Source organism: Hyperoodon ampullatus (assembly GCF_949752795.1).
Source record: "Hyperoodon ampullatus genome assembly, chromosome: 10".
NCBI lineage: Eukaryota > Metazoa > Chordata > Mammalia > Artiodactyla > Ziphiidae > Hyperoodon > Hyperoodon ampullatus.
Genome location: NC_136923.1, coordinates 2,089,469 through 2,116,809, shown reverse-complemented (window position 1 = coordinate 2,116,809; position 27,341 = coordinate 2,089,469). Strand labels below are relative to the sequence as shown.

At 61.6% G+C, this 27,341-nt stretch overlaps 1 protein-coding gene across 5 annotated transcripts in view; it reads right to left on the bottom strand.

Moving 5' to 3' along the window:
* EEFSEC (eukaryotic elongation factor, selenocysteine-tRNA specific) overlaps positions 1-27,341 on the bottom strand; it is a gene marked incomplete at its 5' end in the record, with an annotated part of 151,017 nt that overhangs the window by 15,079 nt on the left and 108,597 nt on the right. For 2 of the 5 annotated variants that reach the window (XM_079712125.1, XM_079712127.1), the window contains 2 exons: positions 6,691-6,847; positions 13,173-13,829. In XM_079712125.1, coding sequence (XP_079568251.1) covers positions 6,691-6,847; positions 13,173-13,829 — 814 coding nt within the window. Of the gene's footprint in view, positions 1-6,681; positions 6,848-13,172; positions 13,830-27,341 lie in introns of all 5 variants that reach the window. The other 3 variants (XM_079712128.1, XM_079712129.1, XM_079712126.1) reach the window with 2 other exon arrangements.

The following is a 27,341-nucleotide window of genomic DNA, read 5'->3' as shown; positions in this document are numbered from 1 at the left end:
AGCTGGTGACAGGACCTAGCGGGAGGTCAGTGACCACCTGGGAAGGGTCCCCTCACCTCAGGGTCGCTGCCCCGACAAAGCCGGCTTCGGGCCCCCGTGGGGCTGAAGTGGGCCGGGCTGTCCGGGCAGAAGGCAGCCGTCGGAGTGAGCCAGCCCACAGCTGGGTGGCAGCCGGCCTGGGGCCGGGGACAGAGGGCAGCCCGAGGCTCCCACCCCGCCTGCTCTCTGGAGCCCGCTGTGAACTCTCCAGGGCTCCACGGGGGGTTTGCAGCCTCCCTGACCACTGTCCGCACATGCCTCAGATCCTGGCCTCCTCTGCCCAACCCCCCTCAGTGTCCCCCGCCTGCAGCGAGCCCGGCCAGCCCCTCCCTGGCCTCTCACAGAGCTCCCTCGCTCCCCTCTGAGCCGCCCGCCGGCTGGGGTGCAGCCCACCTGCCTTCCTTGGACGGTGCCGGCCCTCGGACGCGGGGCATGGGCCCAACACGGGCCCTGGCCTTGGGGCTCAGGGTGACCCATCCTTTCAGGCCCGGAGAAGGCCTCCAAGCCTTGGCTCCCTCCCGTGGGCTGTCAGATGGTGGTGGCCTGGGGGGGGGTCTGCCCCCGTGATACAGCTGGCCCACCGGGGGACCGAGCAGCTGAGGGTGGCTGAGGGTGGGCCTTGGGTCTGAGCTTGGGTTTAGGACCCAGCCGGGGCCTGGCACCCAGGATCTGAGTAGGGCGGGGGAGTCTCCATGCCTTTGGCCCAGAGCTGTGGACGCACCAGGCTCATTCAACGAAATCTGCGTGTCAAAAGAAAAACAAAAAGGGAAAAAGTCTCCCACAGTCCCGTCGTTAATGTTTTCACCTGGTTTCTTCCTTCTTTTCTCTGCAAAGCTGCTTTTTACGTGGTCGAGAGGACGTGGCATGTACAACTTCGTGTTCTGATTCTTTTCAAACATGACTTTGAACGTCAGCCGTGGCTGCCTTCACCTGCTCACACCCTCGTCACCCACGCGGGGAAACTGGGGCTCTTCCAGGGGACACCACCACCAGATGCAGGGCGTGCTCCTCAACCCAAGTCCTCCTCCAGGGAAGGGCTCTGCAGGGCACTCCTGGAAGCGCCGGGGAAACCAGACAATGGGCCGTACCTCGGTCTCAAGCCAGGGTGGACCATGGCTGCGTGGGAGATGCCCAGTCCTCAGGGGCGCAAGATGAAGTGCGGGGGCAGCTGCACCTCCACAGCCGGCGTCCGGGCGGGTCAGCACATGGAGAGCAAACGTGACAGAGTGCCGACAGGTGTGCAACCCGAGGAACATGAGTGTTCAATAAACTCTTCTTTCAACTTTTCCATACGCTTGAAGTTATTCAAAAAGTTGGGAAGAAAAACCCTCACAAAAACCCACCTTACAGTCGAGGAAACCGAGGCTCAGCCAGGATTTCAGCTCGGGTCTGGTGGACTCCAGAGCTCTTGCTCTTTGAAGGCATACTGCTTCCGACCTCCCAGGACGGGCAGGGATGCCAAGCCCGCACAAACCCCAGCCCGCCAGTATTTTCAGTAAAAGCCGGAGTGGTCCTGGCGGGGGCTGCCCCCAGGGGGTAGGGTCCCAAGCACAGGTTCTTGAGGTTGCCCAAGAATCCGCTCCAAGCAGAGCCTGCAGGCGCGACTGGGTGGCTGGGGATGTGTGTGTGGAGAACACATTTTACAGGAAAAGAAAACCAGTTTCATTTTAAACCTCAGAGGGAACATGCAGCCGAAAGGCCCGCTGTCCCAAGGCCTATTATGGGAACACGACAATACCCACAACCAGGACTCTTTGCCGCCCCGCCCTTTGGCACCAAGGTGAGTTTACACTTTCCCTCCTCCCTGGGTTTCCAGAAGCCTCTCAGTGGAGCAGCGCCTGTGAGAAGCGCCCACTTCCATCTGGGGACTCCAGGGTCTGCTGGGCCAGGCATCCAGATCCTCTGAACCTCCGCGTACCCTTCAGGGAAGCAGGGCGAGGGCTGCAGCAGGAGGAAGAGGCGGCGCGTCAAGGGCCTGGACCGACGGAGGCCAGGTACGGGGCCCATGTTTGAGAACAGGGAGATGTCACGCAAAGACCCAGATTCTCAGACTCTCTTGAAAAACAGGAAGACCTGACTCTATCGTGGCTGTGCTGTGTGGAGCTGAGTGGTGGCTGACCACAGGACCTGGTGGCCTCGGCCTGCAGCCTGTGCCCGGTGGGGCCTGTGCTCCCAGGACTCAGCGCACACACGTGGCAGGCCATCAGGGTGGCTTTGTGCACTGGCCTGATCCTCACAGCCCCTTGCAACTGGATGACTACCCCCATTTCACCAGAGGGAAATGGAGGCTCTGAATGCAGTGAGCTGCCCGCCTGAGTGGGGTCGGAACATGGGAGGCCTGTGGGGAGGCGGCCTGGCCTGCAGGGTCCTCAGCTGAGCGACCACATCCAGAGACCACTGTCCACCACCCGGACAGTGGCTGTTGCTTAAACTCCTCTTTCTTAAAAATAAACCACAGGGACTTCTCTGGTGGCACAGTGGTTAAGAATCCGCCTACCAATGCAGAGGACACGGGTTCGAGCCCTGGTCCGGGAAGATCCCACATGCCGCGGAGCAACTAAGCCCGTGCGCCACAACTACTGAGCCCGCACTCTAGAGCCCGTGCTCCCAACAAGAGAAGCCACTGCGATGAGAAGCCTGCGCACCGCAACGAAGAGTAGCCCCCGCTCACTGCAACTAGAGAAAAGCCCGGGCACAGCAACGAAGACCCAACACAGCCAAATATAAATAAATAAATAAACAAACCACAGACGGCTTCCCCCGATCTTGTTTGCACGGCTGTCCACCCCGACCTGCTGCAGCCGAGCTGGAGGCGGGACCAGGTGCGAAGCCTGCGGGGAGTCCTAGAGGCCCAGCTCCAACTCCCATCTCCTCCAGAGCTCGCCTGGGCTGCGGCCACCTCCCGCGAGGGCCGGCCCTCGTGCTCCCGATGCTGCAAGGTGCAGGGCAAGGGCGTCTGCCCACAGCACTGCTTCGCCGGACGCTGGACGAAGCAGGCACAAGGCCAGGCCGGTGGTGGGCAGGGCTCCAGCCACGCTGCTAAGCTCGTCTACGGGTCTTGTTCCCAAGGCTGTCTCCCTCCCTAAGACATGCGACGGGGACGCAAGCGAACACCTGGTCCCGAGCCCTGGACGCCTGGCCGGCGCCGGCCCGGGGGCGCTGCAGTCTCGTGGTGTCTCTGAGCTGGGCCTGTGGAGACAGGACGGGGCTCTCCTTGTGGGTGTTGGGACCCAGGCTAGGGCTGGTGCAGGGCCAGCAGGACCCCGAGCATCCCAGACCAGAGAGCTGCCCGTCTGCTGTGCAGAGCTGCGCGTGTCCTTAGGGACAGTGTGAGAACGGGGTGGTGACACCCGGTGGGGGCATGGAGAGCTGAGGCTGTGCTACGCCCCGCGGGGAACCTCAGGACCACGCTGGCTCCCAACTCGGTGACCCAGGCCTGGCCCTCATGCCCTCCGCAGCCCCTGCTTGTGGCCCTTCCCACTGCTCTTGCTGTGCTTCCCAAACACGCCCACACACTCAGGCCTGGAGCGCGGCCGCCTCCTCGTGCTTGGCCTGAGGAGGTCCACGGATGGGGCAGGATTCTGATTGACCGTCCCCTCCCCCGGGAAGCCTTCCTGGGCTTCCGACGCACACGACACAGACCTCACAGTCACTTGTGCACTGCAGCAGACTTCTGCCATCCCGCTTCCCCTCCAGCCTTCCTTAAACCATTTTCCAGGGGGTCGTTTAAAAATCGCGAATCAAATGAAGTCAGCCTCTTACTCAAGACCTGCCTCTGGTGGACCCCCAGGCCCCGCTCCCCGAGCGGCCCCTGCCGCGAGTGGCCCCTGCCACGTCTCCACGCCACCCCCTGCCCCCGCTCAGCTTGCTCACACCCTTCGGGGCGCTGGCCGCACAGCGCAGGCACTCTGGGTCGCTCAGAGGCACCGGCAGAGGGCCACCCGATGCCAGCGGTGCGGTGCCAGGAGAGAGGCAGGTCTGTCCGGAGGAGCCGTCCCTGTCCAGCAACATCCTCTCACCACCCTCGTCACCAGCAGTGCTGCCCGGCGGGTCCCCAACTCGTCTCGTAGGGCTTCCGGCCCCCGGGCCTTACAAACGGAGACAACCCTCTTGAAGGGAGCAGTTGTGTGAACGTGGGGCCTTCCAACCTTGAGGCCGCCCAGGACTTTCTGGGAAGGCTCCCTGGGCGTCAGGATGGGGTCGTCCCTCTAGCTCGTCTGACTTCGAGGCTCAGGACCCTTGTCTCAGAGCCAGCAGTGACGGCTCCATAAGACACTGCTCCCTTATTGCGGCTCAGTTTGGACTCCTGAACCCGAGGCCCAAGTGTCCTTCCCGAAATTCAAGTAGGAGTCACAAGTCACTATGGCCAAACCCAGCCCAAAGGCGGGTTTTGTTGAGTTCAGACAGTTTTAGTTTTCAATCAGGAAATTTTCCACAAAAATGGAACCAGATGAAGTCTGACTCCTGGGCCTGCGTCCCATCGCGTGGGAGCAGCAAGGCCCGAGCCATGGTCCCTGTTACCACGCTGCCCCCACTCCCTATCACCTGCCACCGGCCTCTGACACCCCGGCTTGGCCCTGTGGGCCTTGCCTCCGAGGTGAGAGGCCCCAGTGCACCTGGGCCTGCGGGCGGGGCAGGGGAGGACACCCGGAAGGCTCCTCAGTTGCCGTTCTGGACGGCTGTCCTGCAGAGCCAGCGGGAGTCCCGTACGCCACGCTGAACGCCGCCCCGTCCACGGTCTGCGGGCCCCCAGACGCCCCCTGCTCCGGGGGCCGACAAGTGCGCGGCCCCAAAACCCCGGGCTCCCGACCCGGCTCGTCCCCAACTTGGGCCACAAGTCCTGCTGCTGCGCCACCTGGCACTGGGCGTCCGGGTTACTGAAGATTCTTTCCCAATTAGCACTTCAAAAAGGTTAAAAGTAATTCTTTAGGGGAGGGATGGCAGGAAAAGACAAGCAGGGTCGGTGGAGGGTGGGGAGGGCGGGAGTGGGAGTGGGTGGGATGAAGGAATCTGACCAGTTATATTTAATAAAAAGCTTAAGAGCCACAAACAGGAAGCAGACCTATTAAAAGGCAACACTGACCTACGGCAGGAATGTGAACTCGAGTTGCCCGAAGCAGCGTCACCACGGCCCCCCGCCCCACCCCAGTACCCAGGGCCCCAAACACGCCTCCGCCCACGTTCCTGCTCTGGGACACCCAGCTCTGAGTCCGCCTCGGGCTAGAGGAGGGGGAGCAGGGCAAGGTCGGCATGACGCCGTCCACCCCGGGGAGGACACGGGCGCCGCCCTCCGTCCCTCTGTGTGGACCAGCAGGGCCCCGAGGCCTGGTGGGCGGGCGCCCGGGGTGGGCCTCTCCCCCCAGGCAGCTTGGCTCTCACCCCCCAGTGCCCAGAGGGCCCCACATGTGCAGGCTGGGGCCCTGGGGACTGAGGTCTGGACACGGGCCTGCACGTGCTCCCTGGGGTCCAGTCTGGCTGAAGTGACGAACAGGAGCGGCCAAGGGACAGCGGGGAGGACAGGATGGGAGCCTGAAGCCCGGTGTTGTGGCTGGACTCCCACGGGTACCCCTGCCTGCCCGGGGTCCCTCATCCGTGACGGGGCTCCCGCCTCGGTAGAGGCCTCAGGAAGCGGGCCTCTGCTGACCACTGCCCTCCCTCGCGAGGGGCAGAGGGGGACTCACGAGGCAGCAGCTGGGCCAGGCTCTCAGGAGAGGACCCTGCTTCCCAGCCGGCGGGCACCACCCCACACGGAGAGTCCGCCGGAGGAGCCGTGCTCCGAGGCCCCATGCCCACCAGATGCAGCCCGCCCGCGGCTTCCCATCCCCTAGTCCCGCAGCTCCAAGCAGCACAGCCACGTGCGGGTGTGAAGGCACGCGTGTGCACCCCACGGATCCGCTACCGGAAGCACCCCTCGGGCCCGTCCTCGCCTGCCCCGGGGCTCTGCAGGCCCCCGCTCCGTCCCCAGGGCCTCCGCGTCTCCCTCTCTGCGGGGCTCCCCCCTCCCTGTGGCCAGGCCCTACTCAGCTGCCCCTCTTCCCGGGATCCCCCGGCGGCCCGCGGCCCTCTCCTCGGGCTCGGCTCACGGTCCACACCTCCTGCACGGGTTCCCTCTGCCCCTCCCCGACCACGGCCACCACACCTGGCCAGCGGGACCTCAGGAAGCGGGGCTGCGAGGAGGGACGGGGTGGAGCTGAGGACACCTGGGCGCTCCGTCCCAGCAGCGGACGTGCACTTCGACCCCGCCGTAGACAAGTCCCAGCTCAAACCGAGCGGGAGGCAGGAAAGGAGGTGGCAACGCACGTCCTGGGAAACCCTCTGGCTCGGGGGCCGTGTGCCAGCCCTGGTGGTCTCCCTCACCAACCGTGCCCCTCGGAACCGCCTGTTAGAGCAGCACCGTCCCGTCCATGCACAGGCCACGGGATGGCGCAGTGGGCGGTCGGACCAGATGCTGGGTCCACACCAGGCTCCTCCAGGACACACGCTGGCTTTCCAGCCACAGGTGGCGGGACCAGAAGCCACGATGCCATGTGGGCTGAGCCCGTGACGCTGGCGTGGGCGGGGCCTAGGCCCTGAGCCGAGGGCCAGTGTTTGGGTGCCGTCTCCACCTTCCCTGCACGGCTCCCGTGAGCAGAAAAAAATGACGACACTCACCAGGGATGTGGACCTTGAACTTGCCGCTCTGGCCGAAGGCGCTGGCAATGACCCCCAGCTCCCCAGTGGACAGGTGCACCTTGAGCCCCACGAAGAGCTGGATGTTGGTCTCCTTTTTGAACAGGGAGCGGCCGATCACACTGTAGTCGTCCATCACCTGTGCCCACACCCAGCCCCGGAGAGAGCATTAGTGCCTGGGAAAGGTTGGGCTGCCACACTGCCCAGGTGGTCCGCCCATGTCACGGGTGATGCCCAGGCCCTCTCGCCACTGCCCCCCGCCACGGACACCTGCTGAGCCTGGGCTGCACCAGGCCAGCTGTGGGCACTTGGTTGGCTGGAGACGCTCAGCTCGTCCACGTGGCACTTTCCCACCTGACAGATGGGAGGAGGAGGCACTGCCCGTCCACGGCCACAGAGCCCATGGGCAGAGGTGACGAGAGTCCGCAGCTGCCCGCCTCTGCATGGCTGCCCGCCCACCTGTCCCCAAGCGGGCAGCGCTCCTCAGGAAAGCCTTCACGGCACTGCAGGCTGAGGGGGTGGCACCCACTCCCGAGCCTGCCCCACCCTCTCTCCAGCATCCCCCGCACCGAGGAGGCTCTGAGAACCCGGCCTCTGCCGTCCCGCTTCCCACACGCACGTGTGTCACAGCCTAGGGCCCCTCCCTGGCCTGGCCCACGTCCACCCCACAGACCGCGGCCCCACCTCCGCAGTGCCCCCACGGCTCTCCCTGCTAGAGCCCCGTTTCCCCTGCCTCGTGGCTGTCCGTGTGGAGGCCCAGGCTGAGCAGAGGCACACGTGAGTGTGAGGAAGTTGGCCTGGGGCAACCCTGGCTTCGCCGCAAGCTGTGTTCCTCTGGAACCTTCTCCCAAGGGCTTGAGCTTGGGGCGGGCGATGTGTGAGTCCCGCCAGCCCTGGCCTCCGGCGGCTCAGGTGCAGGCCTCCCTGGACCTGCCTGGCTCCTTTCCAGGGCCTGTGCCAGGAAGGTGCCAGGCCTCTGTGCAGAGAGAAGGGAAGGGGGCGTGTGTGCACACGCATGTGTAAAGACCAGCTCTACCAGGCCTCAGTATGCCGGGTCCCACTGGGGGCCACGGGAGAGACTGGGGAGGCTTCCTCCTGCCCTCCCGGCCCTGTGCGTCGGCCTGGGGCAGCTGCATGGAGTCCGACCAGGTACCAGCTCGGGAGGCCGCGTGGAGGCCGGACGTGCTGCCAGTGGTGGGACCTGCTCCTGGGGCCCCCCGGGGGCCAGGCTCAGAAACATCTTGCTTCTGCCCAAGATGCCACGATTTGGCCAAGGGCCAAATGGATGGATTGTTTTGAAAAGCAGAAACTGTCCCGTTTACCCTAAAAACCTTTTGGAAAAGCATATCCTATTCTGTTTGATTCATAGCGCTAGATGAAAGGTACGTGCATTCCTCCTCTCCCCAGTGATGGATGAATCGGATACAGGCAATGATAAGAATCATCATTCCCACTTGCACAGCCCTTTGTAATTCACAGTCTCGTCCCCACATGAGACCTCCTCCTTGTCCTCCAGACTCACAGGGCTCCCCTCGGGGGACGGACCTGGCTCGGCCCCCCGCACCTCACGGTCTGTGGGTGTCCCCGCTGCCGCTGCAGGGCATCCCGCAAGGCTGCAGGGTGAACTGAATGGAGGCAGCTCCTTCGACCTCAGCACAGGGGAGTCGAGGTGAGCAGACGTCACCAGCCCCAAATGGTGAAGGGTGGCCCCATCGCTTTCACGGGACCCCCATCTGTACCCCCCGCCAGGATGGCCTGCACGTGGAACTCTGTCCCAGCCTCGCCAGGAGCCCAGCCTGGTCCAGCAGGTGCCAGGACTTCGGCTGAACCGACCCAATGGTTCTGGACCAGCCATTCCACGTTCCCCACAGCCACAGGCTGGTCCCAAGGTCAGCCTGGCTGCTGAGACCGCCTGTCGCTGGGAGGAGAGCCCTTGGAGACCCCCGACCCCCAGCCCCTCGGAGACCCCAGCCTGTGAGGACTGAGGCACCAGTGGGTCCCACTGAGCCCTCGCAGAGCCCTTGTCTGCAAGGGATTTCCACGGCCACTTTGCAGAGGTCAGAGCTGAGCTCAGGGATGAGATCTGAGCGGGTCGCGAATGCCAGAGCCAGGAGCACAGTGGAAACTCAAACCCCAGCCAGCCAGGCCTTTGCAACGTCCCCGCAGGAGCGTGCAGGACTGGCGGGAGTGGCAGGTGCACATTTTCTGAGCCCCCGGAACACCGCCCCCCCCCGGCAGTTACAGGAGGTGTGGCTGTGAGAGGGGCTCAGCGAACGGCTGCTGCAGGAGCCCTCATTTCATGACGCTGGTCAGAGGGGAGGCCTCTGCAGTGCTACAGGAAGACCAGAGGCGGCATCTGTCCTGGGCTGCGAATGGTGAAGCTCAGCCCCTCCGTCTCCGGAACGTGCGTGGCCCTGAGGGTTGAGTTCCTCTCCAGATGACTCTTCCAGCCAAGGCAGAGACCTCAGAGATCAGACGCACCAGCACATCCACAAGGGAAGACCTTCTGAGACTAGACGGAGGCTTTCCTTCTGAACCCACCCCTGTGACGAGGAGCCAAAGGCAACGCACGTGGAACCTGCAGGCGGCAGCTCCCCGGGAGCGACGCTGAGCCACCACAGTTACAGCCATAGCTCCGAGGGGAACGCGCGCCGTCTGCGTGAGCTGTCCGCTTCGTCTCTTGGCCTTTGGTGGCTGGAGGCCGAATTCCCCAAGTGCAGTCACTGCCGCTCACAGAGCCTGGGCCCTTACCTCCACACCAGGCGAAGCCCCTCTGTCCCCGGCCTCTGAGTGGGGACTTGGCTGGCGGCGCACGTAATTATGTCATTACACGTGTGTGTCTCTCTCAGGGCCGGCTGCCGTGATGAGGCTTGGGAATTGCCCAAGTTCTGAAGCGACTATTCTAATTCAAATTGGAGAAGTGGCAGCAAGGAGACAGGGGCAGCTGGCTGTGAAGCGGAGCCCTGAGCAGAGAGGGCTGGCAAGGCTGGGGCCCTGATGCATCTCCTCCAGCTCTGCAGTCTGGGGCACGGGGCTTCTCTGAACCTCAGTTCCTTCCTCTGGAAAAGGCTGTGGCTAGGATGAAGGGCGCTGGTGCTGCCAAGAACAACTGAGACCTGGCAGCAGGACAACTGCCCAGAGGCCAGAGCCTCGATGAGCAGAATATGAAGCTGGGAGAACGACAGAAGCAGTACCCGCGGCGGGGGCTCCTCTAGGCACCCCCAGAACGTCGAGAGCGAGTTATCCAACCCGTGAAGGACGGGAGCCGGGGGAGACCTCTGCCGCGAATGGGCCCTTGGAGTCACCGGGAACAACAGCTCCCAGGTCCCTGGACGACGATGCCCAGCCTCATCCATTGCCAAGGCTGCATCTCTTCCTCCCCCAGCACAGGGCGAGGCGTGTCTGATGCCCAAGTACACTGGGGGGCAACGATCAACCCCTTGTAATCTCCTGGTGCAAACCCAGGAACGGACATTAGCCTTCAAGTTGTTTCATTTGGTCAAGCGAGTTCCAGAGGCCCAGGTCGGGAGGCCTCGGGCAGCCAGGCTCTGGGCGTCACCCAAGGGGGACCGTGCCACGCCCGCTCCCAGGCCGACCAGGTCGTCTTCCTCAAAACTGGGCCTGCCCAGCACCGAGCGGGCACCCGGCCTGGCAGTGACGAGCCCGGCGGCCCACGACCCTGACGCATGGAGCCTCCCTCCCTCTTTCTGTTCCTGTCACCAGGCACCAACGCAGACAAAGTCCCTGCCGGTGCTGACGAGGAGGCACAAAGGCACTGTCCCCAGAGGCAGCTGCGTTCTCCTGGAGAAAAAGGGAGACTAACTCTTTGCTGGGCGCTCACTGCACGCCAGGCTCACACTTCACACCAGGCCCTCGCACGCGTGGTCGCGTCAAGTCAACTCCCCACCAGCTCCGTTAAAGAAGCGACGGGTTCTGGGGGTGGGGGAGGGGTGGGACTGGTCCACGGCCGGGCCGAGGCAGCAGCACCTGCTCAGTACATCAGATCCAGAGCCAGCTCTTTCCACCGTGTCCAGCTGCCTTGACCCTGAATCTATACAGCAACAAAAACGGCAATTTTCAAAGGGGGGCCAATAAGCATTTCGGCAGCTGGGGGAGAGTCTTGGCTGTCAGACGCTGTTTGGACGGCAGGAGAGAGGCCTGGGTTTGGGCCAGCACACTTGGGCAGCCATCGCATTTCCCCAGGGGAGGGCCCACTCGGCCTCTGCTGCAGGAAGAACCTCTGTCCCTTGAGCAGCCTGGGAGTGGAGTCGGGGACAAGGGGCAGCAGAGCTGGCCGAGTGGCCGGCTGGACCCCAGCAATGCTTCCGCCAGGCGTTGCCGGACAGCGAGGAACCCGCGCTGACCAGAGGCAGTCACAGGCCGGCCCGCACCCGGTGCCCCAGGCATGTCTAAAAAGCCATCAGCAGTGGAGCGGGGAGAGCTGGGAGCTGGCAGGCAGTGCCGCTTCAGACTTCAAAGCCGGCCAGCGCTCCTGGTGGCGTCTGCGTGTTTACCCTTGGTTGGGCAGAGGCCACAGGCTCCTCTGGCCATGCCCTCAGGCCTTCCCTGTCCGGCGCCAGTGGATGCCAGGCCCAGGGTGGCCGGCACGCCCAGCCTGACCCCACCACGGGGGAGAGAAAGGTCCAGCCATCTGGTAGTCCGGGCCGCCGCGCCATGAGGGAAGTCCAAGTGAACAGCACCGAGCCCAGCGCTCTGCGCTGGCACTTCACACGCAGCGGCCTCCCCTCCTTCTACTGCCCTGAGAGGTGGGGAGCACGGCCCCCATTTTTCCAGCAAGGAAACTGAGGGGAAGAGACTCACCCGACACCTGGCCTGCAGGGGCCCGTCCAGCAGGCCTGGAGCCCCTGCACGCTGGTTCCCTGTGGCCTCGGCGGGAGACCTGCCGTGCCCGGTCCTCTGCTCGCCCCCGCCCGGGTCCCCTGACAGCCCCCGCCCAGCCCGCCGGCCTGCCTGTGCCCGCCACGCCTTGGGCCCACCATGCACGCGAGGGTGCAGTGCTGTCTTCATCCTGGTGGCCTGGAGAGGTAAGTGAGTGGGAGTTGGTGCAACAGCTCTGTTTCCTAGTGATGTGGGTGGAACTACGCAAGCTGCCAGGGCTGGGGGGAGGGTGGGGCTGCTGGGCCCGGGCTGTGGCAGCAGTCGGAGGCGTGGGGCGGTGCAGGGCATTTACTATCCCAGGCATGAGCCCTCATTTGCCCACCTCCATCCAAGTGATTGACTGATTGATTTTTGTTTGTGTTGGGTCTTCGTTGCTGAATGCAGGCTTTCTCTAGTTGCGGCGAGCGGGGGCTACTCTTCGTTGCAGTGCACGGGCTTCTCATTGTCGTGGCTTTTCTTGTTGCAGAGCACAGGCTCTAGGTACGTGGGTTTCAGTAGTTGTGGCTCGTGGGCTCAGCAGTTGTGGCACGTGGGTTCAGTAGTTGTAGCTCGTGGGCTTAGTTGCTCTGTGGCGTGTGGGATCTTCCCAGACCAGGGCTCGGACCCGTGTCCCCTGCACTGGCAGGCGGATTCTTAACCACTGCGCCACCAGGGAAGTCCCACGTCCATATGATTTTTAGAAATGAGGAAACCGGGGCCCACAGAGTGAGCAACTTAGCGGAGGGCAGCCGTGTGCACCAGCTCCAGGGTGTGCATGAGGCAACACAGGAGCCCTGGCTCCGCTGGCTGGGCCGCAGGGCTATGCCCAAGCCCACGGGGCTGAGGATCCTGCATCTGGACCTGCGAGTGGGTAAGGAAGGGCGTCTTCTCATCTCCCCACGGGGCTGGAGAGGAAGGGGCGCAGGGCCTGAGCAGCCAGGGGTGGGAGGGGAACACCCGGGGGCCCAGGGGAGGGGGCGAGACCAGAGGGCGTGAGAGGTGGAAACCCCGGCACACCCACCGTCAGGCCCTGGACGCCTCCGCCTGTCACCCGGCGCCCATGCTGACCCAGGGCTGGACCGGGAGGGGTGACCCTCGTCTGCTGCATGAGGATCAGAACCACAGGGCCTGTTGAGGGCCTCAGGGCAGACCCCACACGGACCTGAGCTCCCGACACTGGGGTCTCAGCACTGCTGCCCTGAGTCAGTGGAACCTGGTTGAGCCCCAGGACCACCCACTGCCATCCCTGACCCCCACGAGCATACGCCACAGGGACAGTGAGGCCTGCGTGTTTGTCCACCCATTCACCTGTGGTCCGGTAGGCATGGGCTCCCATGCAGGGCCGCAGGCACAGATGACGGGGGTCGGGGGGTGCCCAAGGAACCACCGGCACTGACCAGGCGGGCCAGGCAGGTTCAGGGGCCCCGCCTGCGTGTCAGCCTGGCTCTAAGTGGCAGAGAGGACGCAGGCCACTCCCGCCTGGCTCCCTGTCTGGAGACCACAGGTGCTGCAGCCAGGTCTCCAGGGCCTTCCTGGCCGTCAGACCAGGCAGGGCGGTGGGCGGGGGCAGGGGGAAGGCTGCTTACCCGCTCCACGATGCCGTGCTTGTGCTTCAGCTTGTACACTCGCAGCCTGGGCAGGGCGCTCTCGGCATAGTTCTTCTCTTCCAGACCGTGGAGCAGGATGCCGTGGAAGGCCAGCCGGCATGTGTTGGCGTGGATGTCCGTGTCCAGCCTGGAGCCAATCACCAGGCACAGCCGCGGGCAGGTGACGGGCTTCTCGAATTCCACGAGGGCCCACTGCTGCCGGGGGCAGCGGCCTTCGGAGGCCTGGCCCACCCTCCTGTCGGCCTCACCACCGTCCGTCTCGGCCGGCACCGAGCCCGGGCACAGGTACCGCTCCTGGAAGAGGTACTCCTGGGAGAAGTCGAAGGAGTCCAGCACGGGCTCATGGTCGAAGCTGTCGGGGGCGGGGCTGAAGAACATCACCCGGCCCATGACCGTCTCGTGGCCCACGGTGATGTGGAACTTGGCCTTGGTCTGCAGGGATCCCCGGAAATACTGGATCTTCTCCACGGAGATGAGGGCTGCATGGACCGTGTGCAGGGACTCGGGGGCGCACACCAGGCCACGCTCCAGCAGCTTGGGGTCGAACTGGGTGACACAGATGCCCAGCCGGTCCCCCTGCACAGCAGAGGTGACGGGTGTGTGGAACATCTGCATGGACTTCACCTTCCTCACCACCTGGTCGGGAGCAAGAGAGGGAGGTCTGAGGCCGAGCCTCAAGGCTGGGGGGCTCCAGCTGGAGAAGCCCCCACCCCGGCGCCATCGACACTCACCGGCACCCAGTCAGATGCCCCCTGCACGGAGCAGGCTCCACCCTGCAAACGTGGCGCCAGGCTCACAGGGCGCCCAGGCCGGGCCGCAGGCAGCGCTGACGGCAGCTCATCCAGCACCACCGGGGTCCCCGCTCCTGCTCCACCCCCAGGCCCCACCCCACGCTTCCTTCCCCAGCCCTCTGTTTAGGTTTGCTTCCCTGCCAGCCCCACGCTGGCCAAGCCATGCCCGGCTGCCTGGAAAGTGCAGGACAAACACCCCTGCTCTGCAAAGCCTGCCCAGACCCCCGTGGGCAGGACTCGCCGTCTCTCCTCAGTGCCGCCCCGGCCCCTCCTGACCCACACCGCCTGCTCTGGACCTGCCCGCTGCCAGCCGGCGGGCTTCTCCAGGGCAGAGTGGCTCTTCACTGACCAGACACACGGTCCCCTGGGGCTGCTGTGTGCCGCGCGTGGGGCAGAGCCAGCTGCGCTTTCAAAGGGCTCAGCGTCCAGAAACAGCAACAACGTTACAAATAGATCAATACTAACAGAATTTACATTAATATACATAAAACTGACACATGACATTTGTGTGGATCGATACATGCAACTAATACCACCATAATCTGTATACTGCTTATGAGACGCTCCAGAGGAAACAACCCCTGGTGACGCTGGAGGCGGCCCGGGGGGAGGGAGCGTCGGGCTGTTTGCCGTCAGAGGTCAGGGAGATAGATCTCTGCGGAGCCCCTGTCTGAGTCGAGACCCCACTGTAAGAACCAGCTGTGCGGAGGCCAGAGAAAGTCCACTCTAAATGGGGGGCCCCGCAGGTGCAGAGGCGGGGGTGGGGGGAGGCCCTGCCGTGGGGGAGCGGGCCGGACGTCACAGGAGCGATGCCAAAGGAGCGCCTGACCTGTTTCCAAACCATCACACCGACCAACACACCAGCACATTTCTGCACCCACGGTTGCTAAATCAGGAACAGACACAGAAAAGGCCCCAACAAACGTTCACAAAATGAACAAACGTCTACACCAAGATCCACGTCGCAGTGATAAGATCAAATCTGTGCCGGGACCTCTGGTTAGCGCAGCAGAGAAACGTGAAATCGATTTCAGAAAACCCGCCATCAAAAATCATCACACCAAAGACAACTCTGACCTTCAGGTCGCGAGCACCCCGTCTGTGAAGTCGGGTGTGCGGAACCCCCGTTTTCTCCCCATAAAGGGGGTGCTGTGCTGACATGAGCCGCAGGAGCCCAGTCCTTTCCTGGAGAGCCTGATACTTAAATGTTTGTTTAAAGACCATTAACGACCTAACCAGGAGGTCAGGGGGCAGAGAAAGTGAGAAGCACAGTGTCAAAAGCCACAGCCAAGATCAATCAAAGAGAAACATAAAACATCTCTGAAATGGTCTGTAAGGGCAACGGGAAACTAAGGTTTTCAGGAATGCACCTCAGAGTAACCGGAGAATATTATCTTACACTAAGCGTCTGCCCAGCGAGGCAGGACCCAGTGAGGCCTCCTCCCCCCGAGCCGGGAGCTGTCCCCTGGTCCTCAACCCCGGGGCCCCTCCAGGCCAGCCCCCTAACACGTCTGATGAAGTCATTCCTCGGCACCAGCCTCTACAAGGGTTCCCATCTCCTACAGCGTGACTTTCAAACCTTGTGGGTGGAACTGTCGTGAGGAGGAAGACCCTTTGATCAACTGAAATTCCACGGGGGATCAGTGCCCCCACCCAGGGCACCCCCTCTGCTGCCCCACCAAGACTCCTGCTGGCCTGGCTCCCCCGAGAGTGCGAGCGGCCTTCCCTGGAACCTCCCACCCCATGGCCCACTCGACAGCTCTTCGCACCGCTTAAGCCCCCGCTGCGGAGGCTCGACATTTTCCCGGCAGACACGCCTCTGAGCTTTGCCCCTGAGGCTCCTCCCCCTGGGACTACCTCCACCTGGCAAATTCCCATCCATCCCTAAACCCCAGCTCCCAAGGCGCCTCCTCACTGCCCACTCTGGACAGAGCTGGTTGTTCTCCCCGGCTGGCTCTGAAGCTGGCCGGCAGCTCTGTCAGTCCCTGCCTCCGTGCATTTACTGACTTAAATTACAATACAAACCAAAACATCACCATCAACGTCTGTCTCCCCACGTGCTCCTCCCCCAGCCAGATCTCCTGCCTGCCCCCCCGCCGGAGGGAACTGCTCTCTTGAATTTGGCATGTAACATGCCTTTTCTTTTTATTGATACATGTCTATCATTGTGTAGAGGTTTACCACATATGTAGTACATGTGTCTAATCGATAACTTGCTTTGTTTTGTGAGATTCTGAACTTGGAGTTGGTGCCCGTGCTGCCTGCACCTGCAGCTTAGCTGTCGTGACGCCGTGCATCTCACGGTGCACACAGGCCCCCGTCCAGTCTCCCATCCACGAGCCCCTGGGTCGTCTCCAGTTTTCTGCTGGGTGTCGTGTGACGGGTCCCCTCCTACGTAGGAGTCCTACGGGTGCAGGGGTGGGGACAGGGCTGCAGGACCCAGGCCTGGACGAGAGCTGCTGGGTCACAGGACAGTGAGCGCTTGCCTCCGCCAGGTAAATTGAGCACCAGTGCACGTCCACCCAGCGGATGTGTCCGCGCAGTGGACACACGTCTTCTCCACCATTCGGCACTGTCTACTTCTCCATTTCTGTCCATCAGATGTGTCTGTCTCCCCTCCTAGACCCTGAGGACAGGGCCAGGCTCCACCTGTGCTGCACGGAGGGCTGCTGACAGAGCCGGCCCATGGCAGCCCCTCAGGAGGGAGAAGAGACGCGCCCCTCATGGCGAGAGCACAGCTGGCAGAGCACGAGCTCGGAGTCCAGACCCGCAGGGGCCTGAGTGGGGCCCGCGTGTTCACGAGCCTCCCCTGAGGGTGGCCAGGGCCTCGTGCCACCTGATGGTCCCCCCGGCCCCCCAGGCCCAGGGTCAAGCAGGCGCTATTCAAAGCATGTTCTCTTCCCCATGGAGCTCATGTTCTTAGGACTGAAATAATAAAGATGCCCTAAGAGGGCGCCGTGAAGAGCAGCAAGACAACTAACTGCGCAAATCAAGATTTTTGGGCCCAGACAGGAAATTGTGAAACAGATCAGGACGGGGACGGGCAGCGGGGCAGCACGCCATCGGCCACCAAGCTCCCCCGGGTCCACATCAGGGACACGAGATCCCACTGAGGACACTAAGGAGATGGGGATGGTTTCACCAGCTTAAGGGCGGGAAGAACAGGTTCTCCTGTCATTTTCTTGGCAACTTTGAGAGACGCTCCGGCTCGACTCCCACACCAAATCCTCACTAAGACCCACGTGGAGGGGCCGAGGCGCCATCCACACGCCCACTCACCACGTGTCACCCACCTTCCCTCAAGCTCCGGCCCAGGCCCTGGAACGGCCCAGGGGCGGCGGACACAGATTTGATCTTATGGAACTGACCGCTTGCAGGTCGAGGGATGTTAGTTAAACCATCAGCTAATAGAGGCAGAATCCTAAGACCACGGGGAGGTGCTGTGAGGGGGACTAACTGGGGACCTAATGACTCCTGGGTGGTCAGGGAGGGCTTCCCTGAGGAGGTGGCACTGAAGCTCAGTCCAGATGGAGGAGAAGGGACCACCCGCAGGGGCTCCAGGCACAGGAAGAGCGGCGCGGGCCCGAGGCCCCAAGGCGGGCAGGAAAAGAGGTGGCCAGGGGAGTGGGGCCAGCGCCTGCACCATGAGAAGGACAACAGTCGTCCCGGCGGTGGTGGCCCGGGGCTGAGCAAAGGGAGGACGCGCTCCAATGGTCACTTCGCAAGGTCACTTGGCTGCGTGGTGCGGGGCCGGGGGGCAGGAAAGGAAGGCGGGAAGCCAGCAAGGAGGACACTCGGGTTCTTTCTGCAGCAGCAGCAGGATGGGCGGTGGAGGCGGGGGTAACAGGCACGTCCAGCACCCAGCCTGAGGGCAGCCGAGAGCTCAGAGGGCAGGAGGCGTCGGGAGACACACGAGGGAAGGGCAGGCTGCGCGGAGGAGACCCACGCTAAGCTCCTCCTGGACTGCCCTACAGCCCCGTCCTCCTCGGAAGCGCCACTTCCGTGCTCCCTGATCCTGCGTGACCCTCGTCGCCGGGCCCGTCCTCAGAAGACCCAGGAGGCTTTACCTCCCACACAGGCCCAGCACCCGGGCCCCTCCGCTGCGCCCCCCGCCCCACCCCCCACAGCCGGCCCCCCTGACCGTGAGGGTCGTCGTGCCCTGCGCCCTCCCTGCCTTCCAGCTCGCTCCGCAAACGCTCACGTCTGCACTCTGACTGGGCCTCACAGTCGGCCCCTGCTGTTGCCCTGGTTTTATTTGCTAGGACTGCTCCACCCCCACCCACGTCACCTCAGTCACACGACCCTTCCTGCTCCCCAGACACGCCAGGCTCCTACCCCACGGCCTTTGCACTTGCCAGGGCCTCTGACCAGGATGCTCTTCCCCCAGAGAGCCACATTTCTCATTCCCTCATTTCCTTCCTGTCTCTGCTCAAATGTTTATCCATCCTTGACCCGCCCCCCCACCCTGCAACCCAGTAAGACAGGACCACGGCCCCATTCCTCTGTCTTCTTTTGCTTGTTTCCTTTTATTCAGTGCTCTCCACCCCCGACATATTACGTATCTGCTCACTGACTCTCTCCCGTATGGGATGCGGCCTCCACGAGGCAGGGGCTTTGTTTTTGTTTTCCCCATTCACATCTCTAGTGCCCGGCACAGCGCCTGACAGATAGACCTCACCACACACGTGTGGTGTAAACAGGTGCAGCACCGTCCCTGCCCCAGGGAGTTCCAGTCCTGGCCCGGGACCTACACATCCTCAAAGGCTCGTGGAGCTCCACACCTGCGCGGGGGGCAAGACTGGCCCCGAGGCTGGATGGGCAGTTAGAGGTCCCAGACCACCCCAGGGTGAGGCGCCTTCCAAGCAGGGGAGAAGCAGGGCTGAGGTCGCCAACAGTGACAACAGAGAAGCCGGCTGGCGGGGGGGAGGGATGCCGTCGAGCGGGACAGGAAGGCCTTCCGCTTGGGATCAGCAGGCCGGCCCCCCTGAGCTCAGCTCCCAGGAGGGCTGGCTGCCTGCAGGGCCTCTTCCCGTCTCCCCGGCACCAGGCACTTCTGGGGAGGGAGGATGGGCCCAAGGAGGAGGGAAGAAGGAATACATCAAGCAAGCAAACCATTTTTCAAACTCAAGTTCATGCTTGCTAAGCAGTTTAGCCCTTTCTGATTAACAAAGAAGTTTTCCCATCATCTGGGTCGGTTATTCTTCATAAAAACCCAACGAGGTAGGTCAATATTTTTACATTCAATTTTATGGATGAAGAAAGAGGTTTTCGATGTCTCCAAGGTCACAAAGCAAACAGGCTGAGACTTGGGACAATAAGTGCTGGGACCGCGGGGCAGGCCTGACATCCCAGCCTGTCTCCCGACCACCCGAGCAGCTGAGCAGAAAGCGCACCACCATGCAGAGCCAGGGCCGCGGGGTGGCTGCCCCCCACTCGCCCGGGCGCAAACCCAGAAAGGCCATTCCCGTGAAGAAGCCGGGGAGTCGGGGCGTCCTCTAGAGCCGGGAGGGCAGAGGCAGGGTGCCCAGCCCCTCTCTCCTGCCCTGGCCAGGCGCAGTGGTCAGTTTCAGACCTGACTTCTCAGCTGCTCCGCCCCCTCCGGCCACCCTTGGCGCCCGTCTCTGGGTGGCAGGGCCCCAGCACAGGACAGGCCCTCCGTGGAGGTCTGTGACTGACTAGGTGGGAGAGCAAACAAATGCCCCAACTGCCCCCAGGCCTGACGCGCGTCTTCCGAGCATCCGCACTGTGGTTTCCAGCATGTGGAGCACTCGGCAGGATGCTGGGCTCACGATGACCGGGGCTCTTTCCGAGGCCAATGAACACCGGCCTACAAGTGACCCGAGGTGGGGTTCACCAGGCATTCGTCTCTGCTCTCCAGAGCAGCATGTGTGGAAGAGCAGGCACCCAGCCACAGGACGGAGACCTCACAATTTCACCATCGGCCGGCACAGAAGGCAGAGGAGAGACACATCTGCTGAAGGCTCACCAAGTGATGAGCTGGTCCTTACCGTTCGCCCAACAACTGTCCAAGTGGTAACAGTGACCGCAATTTACAGACCAGGGAACTGAGGCCCAGAGGGTAAGGCATGTGCCCACCACATCTGGATGTGCCCACCCTGAAAGCCCCTATTCTTACACCACATCACACGCATCGACCCCACCATGGAGTGCACAGTACACTTCACCCCACGAGCGAGCTCCCTGGCAGCGTTCCTTCTGTAGGGTAAGAAACGGATGGGCCAACACCACTGCAGCCTCCTGCAAAGGAACAGCAGGTCTGGGGCCCCCTGACACCCTCCAGCATCAACAGATGCTGGAAAGAAGGGGTTTAGCAGTCTTTCTGATGTGCAGAGATTTCTGTAATAATGGTCCTGGCTGTAATGAGATTGGACCCCCATTATCCGTTTTCGTTCCATTAATGAGCCTGGAAGCTCCTGGCTGTGCCAAAGGCGAGGGTCGAGGCCTTGCAACTTCATCATTACTTAATAAAATGTAAATTGGAGAGGAAAAGAAACACACAAGGTTGACACTAATAAGCTTACACCAGGATCAGTTACTTCAATTCAAAGAGGTTCAGACCGGAGGGAAAAATGAAATAAGCTTTTAAAGATCCGTCTAGGTTTGGCTCCATCAGACCTAACCAATTTGGTTTAATAAGACTTCAATTTGGCTGCTCTTATTTCTCCCTCTTCTTTGAGCTGGGCCGGGCACAGATAAGACTTCCCCCGCCTAATGCGTTAATTGCATCTTGCACAGAAAAGCCAAACTCGGGATGCTGCTCGGGGAGAAAGCGGCGTGAGCTGTGGAGGCTGCAGGAGTGGGGAGCAGACGGGCCCTGGGGACTCAGTTCCCACCCGCTTATTTTTGTACAGAAATGACAACCATTCAAAAAGGTACAGGGAGTCAAGTGATGTAGTAACTACCTGTGTTCCCACCACTGGAATTGACCTCTGTGAGTCTGTCACTTGTACTTTGTCTTGATGTCCAGTTGAAGGCCCCAGTCCTGTCCCTCGCCTCACCTCCCCTGGAGTAATCACCTTCATGAACTCCTCATGTGTCCCATTGTATACATTTACAGCCATGTGTGCATCCTGGATAGTACCGATTGTTATTTTCTACAACGGTGCCCTATTAGTGTTTAATTCAGGGCTTCCCTGGTGGCACAGTGGTTGAGAGTCCGCCTGCCGATGCAGGGGACACAGGTTCGTGCCCCGGTCCGGGAAGATCCCACATGCCGCGGAGCGGCTGGGCCCATGAGCCACGGCCGCTGAGCCTGCGCGTCCGGAGCCTGTGCTCCGCAACGGGAGAGGCCACAACAGTGAGAGGCCCACGTACTGCAAAAAAAAAAAAAAAAAAAAAAAAAATCCAAATACTTGTCTTCTTCCTCTGTATTGTGGTTTTGACATCTATTCATATTGGGAGACGTATCTGTATATAGATCCATCTCTGTATATTCATCTGTATATTTACGTAGACACTGATCTATCTATTCGTACAATCTATCCAGGTTATTCTTTCTGACTGCTGCATAGTACTCCTGTACATGAAAACGCCACCTTTTATTTATCTGCGCCCTTACTGATGGACACGTGGGCCGCTGTGAACGATGCTGCGGTGGCCATTCCTGTAGCGTCAGCCCACACACGCACACAGAGCATCCCCGAGCAGGTATCGGGACAGAAAACTGTGGCGTGGGGAGCACAGCTTCAGTTTCACTAGGTCTTCCCAACTGCCAGCTCACACCCTTCCAGCAGTGCTGGGAGAGGCCTCCTCTCAGACGGCACCGGCACCGGCACTGCAGGCTCTTTAACTGCTGCCCAGCGGTCAGATCACTAGGACGGCAGCTCCTCGGGGTCCCTGCTGCCGCCACTTCACCCCAAGGCAAAGTGGCGAAAGCTCCTCCGCACCGCGACCCTGCCAGGCCCAGCGGCCTCCAGGGCGTGCTCCCAGGGAGGGTGACACACCGTAGGAGGTCAGGCCAGGCCCCTCTCTGCCCTGGCTCTGCTCCTGGGCCCACTGCCCCCTGGGCACCAGTGCCAGGAACTGGGCCCTAGCAGCACGGGCCACTCTCCTCCCGCCTGGCCTTGTCTTGGGGGACAGTGCTGGCCGCTCAGAGGTGGGCTCTGTTCCATGCAAACATCCCACTGGGGCCTAACTAAAGCCAACTACTCCCTGGGGAGGAGGAGAGCCGGGGAGACCTTCCTCTCTGGGGGTCCCTGCGTAGACATGAGAAACACCCCCTAAGAAAAGGAGCCTGGGGACCCACAGACCGAGCTCCAGGGTCAGAGACGGAGTGGGGCTCTGCCTGGCTGCGTGTCTACCTTCTCCGGGAGGCCCGCCCTGCCCCAAGCGCCCGGCCAGGCTGCGTTCCCAGTGGTCAGTCACCCCTGGGCCCAGCGTGCACCTTGCCCACCTCCCCAGTCCCGCCCCACACCAGTCCAGGCCCCAGTCCAGGGTCCTGGAGCCCCGACAGTGCTCCTCACGGCCTCATCGTCATTCCCACCACGTGCCTGCACGTCTGGCTCCCTTCTGGGGGGCTCCCGCGCCGGGCGGACAGCGGCCTATGGGCAGGCTGGGTCATTCTGCTCACTGCCGGCCCCCTTCTCGATACCTGCCACGTGGTGGGCACCCGGGGAGGAAGGGATTCAGTTTCTACCACTCGGCCCAGCGAAGGCCCCACCCCTCCACTGCGACCTCACAAACTAACCCTGGTTATTAACCACCCAGTCCTGCAACAATGAGAAACCGTAAAAGTGACAAGGGGCCTGCCAGGAAGCTTTACGTTCCTCCTCCCAGCCACCCTCCACGCATTTGTCATCCCATAAAACTTTAAATTGAATTACACCAATGCCTGATTCTTCTGTTTTCCATACGACTGGGGCTTTAATTGTTTTTAATGACATTCCTGGGCTTTTTGGGGGGTAAGGAATCCTTGGGAGGTGCGCCAAGGGGGCCAGCTCTGCCCCGGGGCGGAGTCCGGAGAAGCTGTGGCCGGAGCAGCAAACACGACCACACCTGGGCCTCGGAGAACCAACCGGGTGGCCTGGATCCCAGGTGGACAGAAGGGGCCCACGGTCCCAAGGGCTGGGCTCCTCAGCCCGTCCCCGCTGCACCCCCCGGGCCCCGCTCCTGGGTGGGCACCGCCTCTGCTCGCGTTCTGAGCTTGGGGTGAGTTCTGTATAGTGCTTCCGAGCCTCAGTGTTGTCACCAGTAAAGCGGCTCATACCCCTGGCCCAGATGTCGTGGCAATGTAAGCGGCCTGTGTCCACATCTGCAGAGGTCCGGGGAGCGCAGGTCCTCGGGGGGTGCGGCGGCCCAAGCTCAGCCCCTGGCTCCATCTTCGTCCTTCAGGGGCTCGCAGCCCGTCAGTGGCAAATCCCAGAGCGTCTTCCCGTCCACTGGGCCTCACTTCTCGCTCAGATCCCCCAAGAGCGTCCCTTCCCCGTGTTTCTGCCGGGCCACCCGCCTCGTACAGAGCCCGGGCAAGACGCCGCCGGTCTTCAGCCCATGGGGCTCCAGGGGTCCGGCGTCACCCCTCTGGCGCCCGGCCCAGCCTCCTCCCGCGTCAGTACGGGGCTCTCCCAGCGCTTGCTTGGGCCTGGCACCCTCCACCCTCTGCTCCCGCAAGCGCACCAGGCCTCGTGCCTTCCTGTTCACCTCGCACGTGGGCATTCCTCAAGTCCCATTTTCAAAGTCATCACCCACATTCCCTCAACTGTGTTTAACTCAACACATTCTTGTAGCACCTGCTCCGAGGCAGGCCTTACACTTGACCCTGGGAGCATGTGGGGCAGATATAAGTGCCACTTAGGACGGCCGTTATGCCGTGAGAGAGGGCTCAGGGGGCCAGGAGGGACATCCGAACTGGGTTTAAGGACAATGCCATGCGAATGAGAGCAGGAGCGTATCAGAAGTGAAAGAGCAACTTCTCCTCTGGGTCCCTCTCCCCTTTCCCTGGGCTCTCCTTCAGGGAAAGCTCCCGGTGTCCCAGTGCAGGAAGGAGCCCGAAGACCTACAGGAAACCTGCATTTTCCACTGGCCCCGGAGCCCAGCTGTCCCAAAAGACGTCAGGAAGTGCTCCCGCCTTTCCTGATGGCGGAGGAGAGCAGGTGCAGGATGCCGCCTGCCGGGAGCACAGAATTTCTTCCACGTCCCAAGTTTTAAGATTCATGGAAATTTTCGTGTTCTACACCATAACAGATCCATGTTTGTTTTAAAATAAAAATAAGGTTTGGAATTAACTGCCCTTTTGAAAACTGACACTGCAGGAAACTGACCTGCTGGCCCTGGGCTGCCAGCCCCTGGCACGTGGTGGCATTCACCCTGAACCCCTGCCGCAGAAAACTGCATCCAGCAGGTGTGCTGGTTCCAGCGCTGCAGGTAGGTAACAAAGGTCAAGGGCCCTCATACCTGCTTCCCACACCCAGGCCAAGCTCTAAAATCCCCAGCCACGAATAACCCCAGCCAGAGCCAGCAAATCAGACGGGCTCGGCTGCGGCACAGACAAGGCCCTTCGGCTCTGCTGAGCTTGGCCCCTGAGAAGCCACCCTGCAGGGGAGAGCTCCAAGGAGCCAGGTGACCAGAGGAGCTCCAAGGAGGCTCGGCTTCGGCCAGCAGATTTGCCTTCCACGCCCAAGAGATCTTTCCAAAGGTACAGGCAGAGCTCGGGGCTGACAAATGTCTTCCTGGAAATCTGGAGAGATTTCTCAAATGTGAATTATTCCTGCGTGTAGGCAACCAACATATCTACCTGCTGTGTGGGGCTGAGAGGAGCTCTTCCCCGAAAGCTGTGACGAATTTAGAAGCTCTGGCCCATAAAGTAGGTTGAGGTGTCAATATTAATACTACCTGAAAAGTTCAGGAGTTGTAGTTGAGATTAATGAAAATTACCTTAGACACGTAAGCAAGAACTTTGAATGCGAAAAAGTCAAGGAAATAAGCGGCCCCAGCATGGGTGGAGAGTCTGATGGAGCTTCCCGTCAAGGCGACAGCTGTAAGGACAGCTGTGGACAAGCAACGGACAAGAGGAGCAGCACAGGCGGAGGCGGAGGCAGGGCGGAAGCGGGGTCCAAGCCCCACTCTGCTGGCTCCAGACCCAAGCTCCCCTCCGACCCCGCGGCCCAGCACCGCCTGCCCCGGCCCCAAACCGACCGCTGAGGTGCACTCCAGTCTCTGCCCCATAGCTTGGTCACTGCGCTCTGTCTCAAGAGCCTGTGGTCTGCAGACACTCTAACGTGCTAACCACTGGGCCATCCACCAAGCCAAGCCATTCAGGCGACTGGGGACCTGCCACGTGCAACTGACGAGCGGCCTCCTCTCCGTGTCCTCAGGACCTCCACTGCTCTGCCCGCTGACTCCTCAGCCTCAGCTGAGGCTCCACTGCCCTGGGCCGCCTTCCAAGACTGCCCAGGCTCCCAGGGCCTCTTGTGCCTACTCCGCCACCGTCACCGTCATCACCTCCCCGCCCCGCCCCCCAGCGCTGACATGCAGGGAGCACCTACTGTACACCCCGGGCAGTGTTCCAATAGGCTCAGCCAGCTCAATTCTTGCAAAGCCCCTGAGGGTCCGTCCTACTGTGACCCGCGCTGTCCAGGGGACCTCACTGGGGCCCAAGGTCACGCAGCTCAGCAGTGGTGGGGCCGGATGCAGACCCTGCCAGGGAGCTCTGGGCCAGGCCTCTCTGAGAACACACAGCTCTGAGTCTTTGTATACTGCCCCCAGGGGAGGGGACCTGGTACATCCTTGGTGGCAAAAACCGCTGAACGAACGTGTGGCTGAGGGCAAGGTGGCGTGCCTCTGTGTGACGCAGCGGTTACAAGGCGGGTCCTGGAGCCAGACGTCCTGGTTCAAACCCCTCGAGTTATCCTGCGACCTTGGGCAAGGGCCTTCACCTCCCTCTCTTCCCTCAAACGGAAAACGCCCCTGCCTCACCAGGCGGCTGCGAGGATTACGCTGGGTAACCTGTGGGGACGTCTGTATGGCATCAAAAAGCTAGAAACTGTTCAATAAAGATTAGTGATCAACACGCTTACTGTTACTATTTCATCATCAACAGAAAGGAGATGTGCATCCTGGCTCCATCGGGGTTACCGCGACAATGAAATTATGAGACGTGTGGGCACCCAGCCAGTGCCCGGCATGAGAAAAGGCTTGAAAGCCCAGCTTCCCCAAAGGTGATGGACCAGGGGTTGCAAACTTTTCTATAAAAGGCCAGACAGCAACTACTTCAGGCTCTGCAGGCCCTACAGCCTCTGTCACAACTATTCGACTTTGCTGTCGTAGCATGAAAGCAGCTGCGGACATAAAGCTTTATGTATAAAAACAGCCTGCGGGCAGCAGCTTGCTGACCCTGCTGAGCTCTGAGGCCCGGCTCCTGTGAGCTGAGCCGCCTGGAACAGAAACAGCAGCCCCGTGGCTGCAGCAGCCAGACACGCCTCGGTCAGATCCATCTGTGCCCGATCCGGGCCGCCAAGCACCGCGGGTGCTGCCTGAGCCGCCACGGCAGCAGAGCTGAACGCCCCGCAGAGAATGCTGCCGTCCACAGGCCTCCCTTGGCGGTCGCCTCTGAGCACCTTCTCAGCTTGGGCACACGGCACAGGCAAGACCTGGTCCTGCAGCCCGGGGGGAAGACCGCCGTGCGAGCAGAACAGGGTGTGGCCTGCAGGTCCAGTCTCCTCATCTGTATCCTGGACACAAGAATAACACCACGTCTTGTAAAGCGGAAAGAAGAATGCACGCGCAGGCCCTGCTTGGGTGCTGGAGTGATTATTATTCCTGCCGGTCTCCTAGGAAGCAGAAGCAGAGGGAAATCCACTCGAGATGACTTTCAGAAGCTTAAGGGCATAAGCTTCGTGCAAAGTCTGTTTGGGGTAGAACGGGTAACACACAGGCCAACGTGAGTCATGTTATATCGCAAATAAAAATCGGCCCATGAATATACATAATCCTCAAGGTAATTCTCCCAATCTCGCGACGGTAATGGAGCCACCCTCGCTCACTGAGGCATGAATATTTACCGTCCTCTGGCTTTACTGCTCTCGATCTGGGTTCAATTTTGCAAATTAAAATGAGGGCTGTGTGGATAGAGAGATTACAGGAGAGCCCCCTGAAGCCTGCTGTCCCCGGTGAGGGAGCCAGGCGGGGGAGCTGCTCCTTCCCGCTGGCCTAGTACTTCTGCCTGGAGGGTCAGGAGCAAGAGAAAATGGGGTGAGGGGTCGCGGGGCGGTCAGGACCCTGGGAAGCACTCGGGGCGGCAGTACTAACGGCACTGAAGACGGAAGCATGTTTCCAGGTGGGAGAGGTGTGCCAATGCCCAGAGGCCTCTCTTTTGGATGGCTGAGGAGCTTCCAAGCAGCCA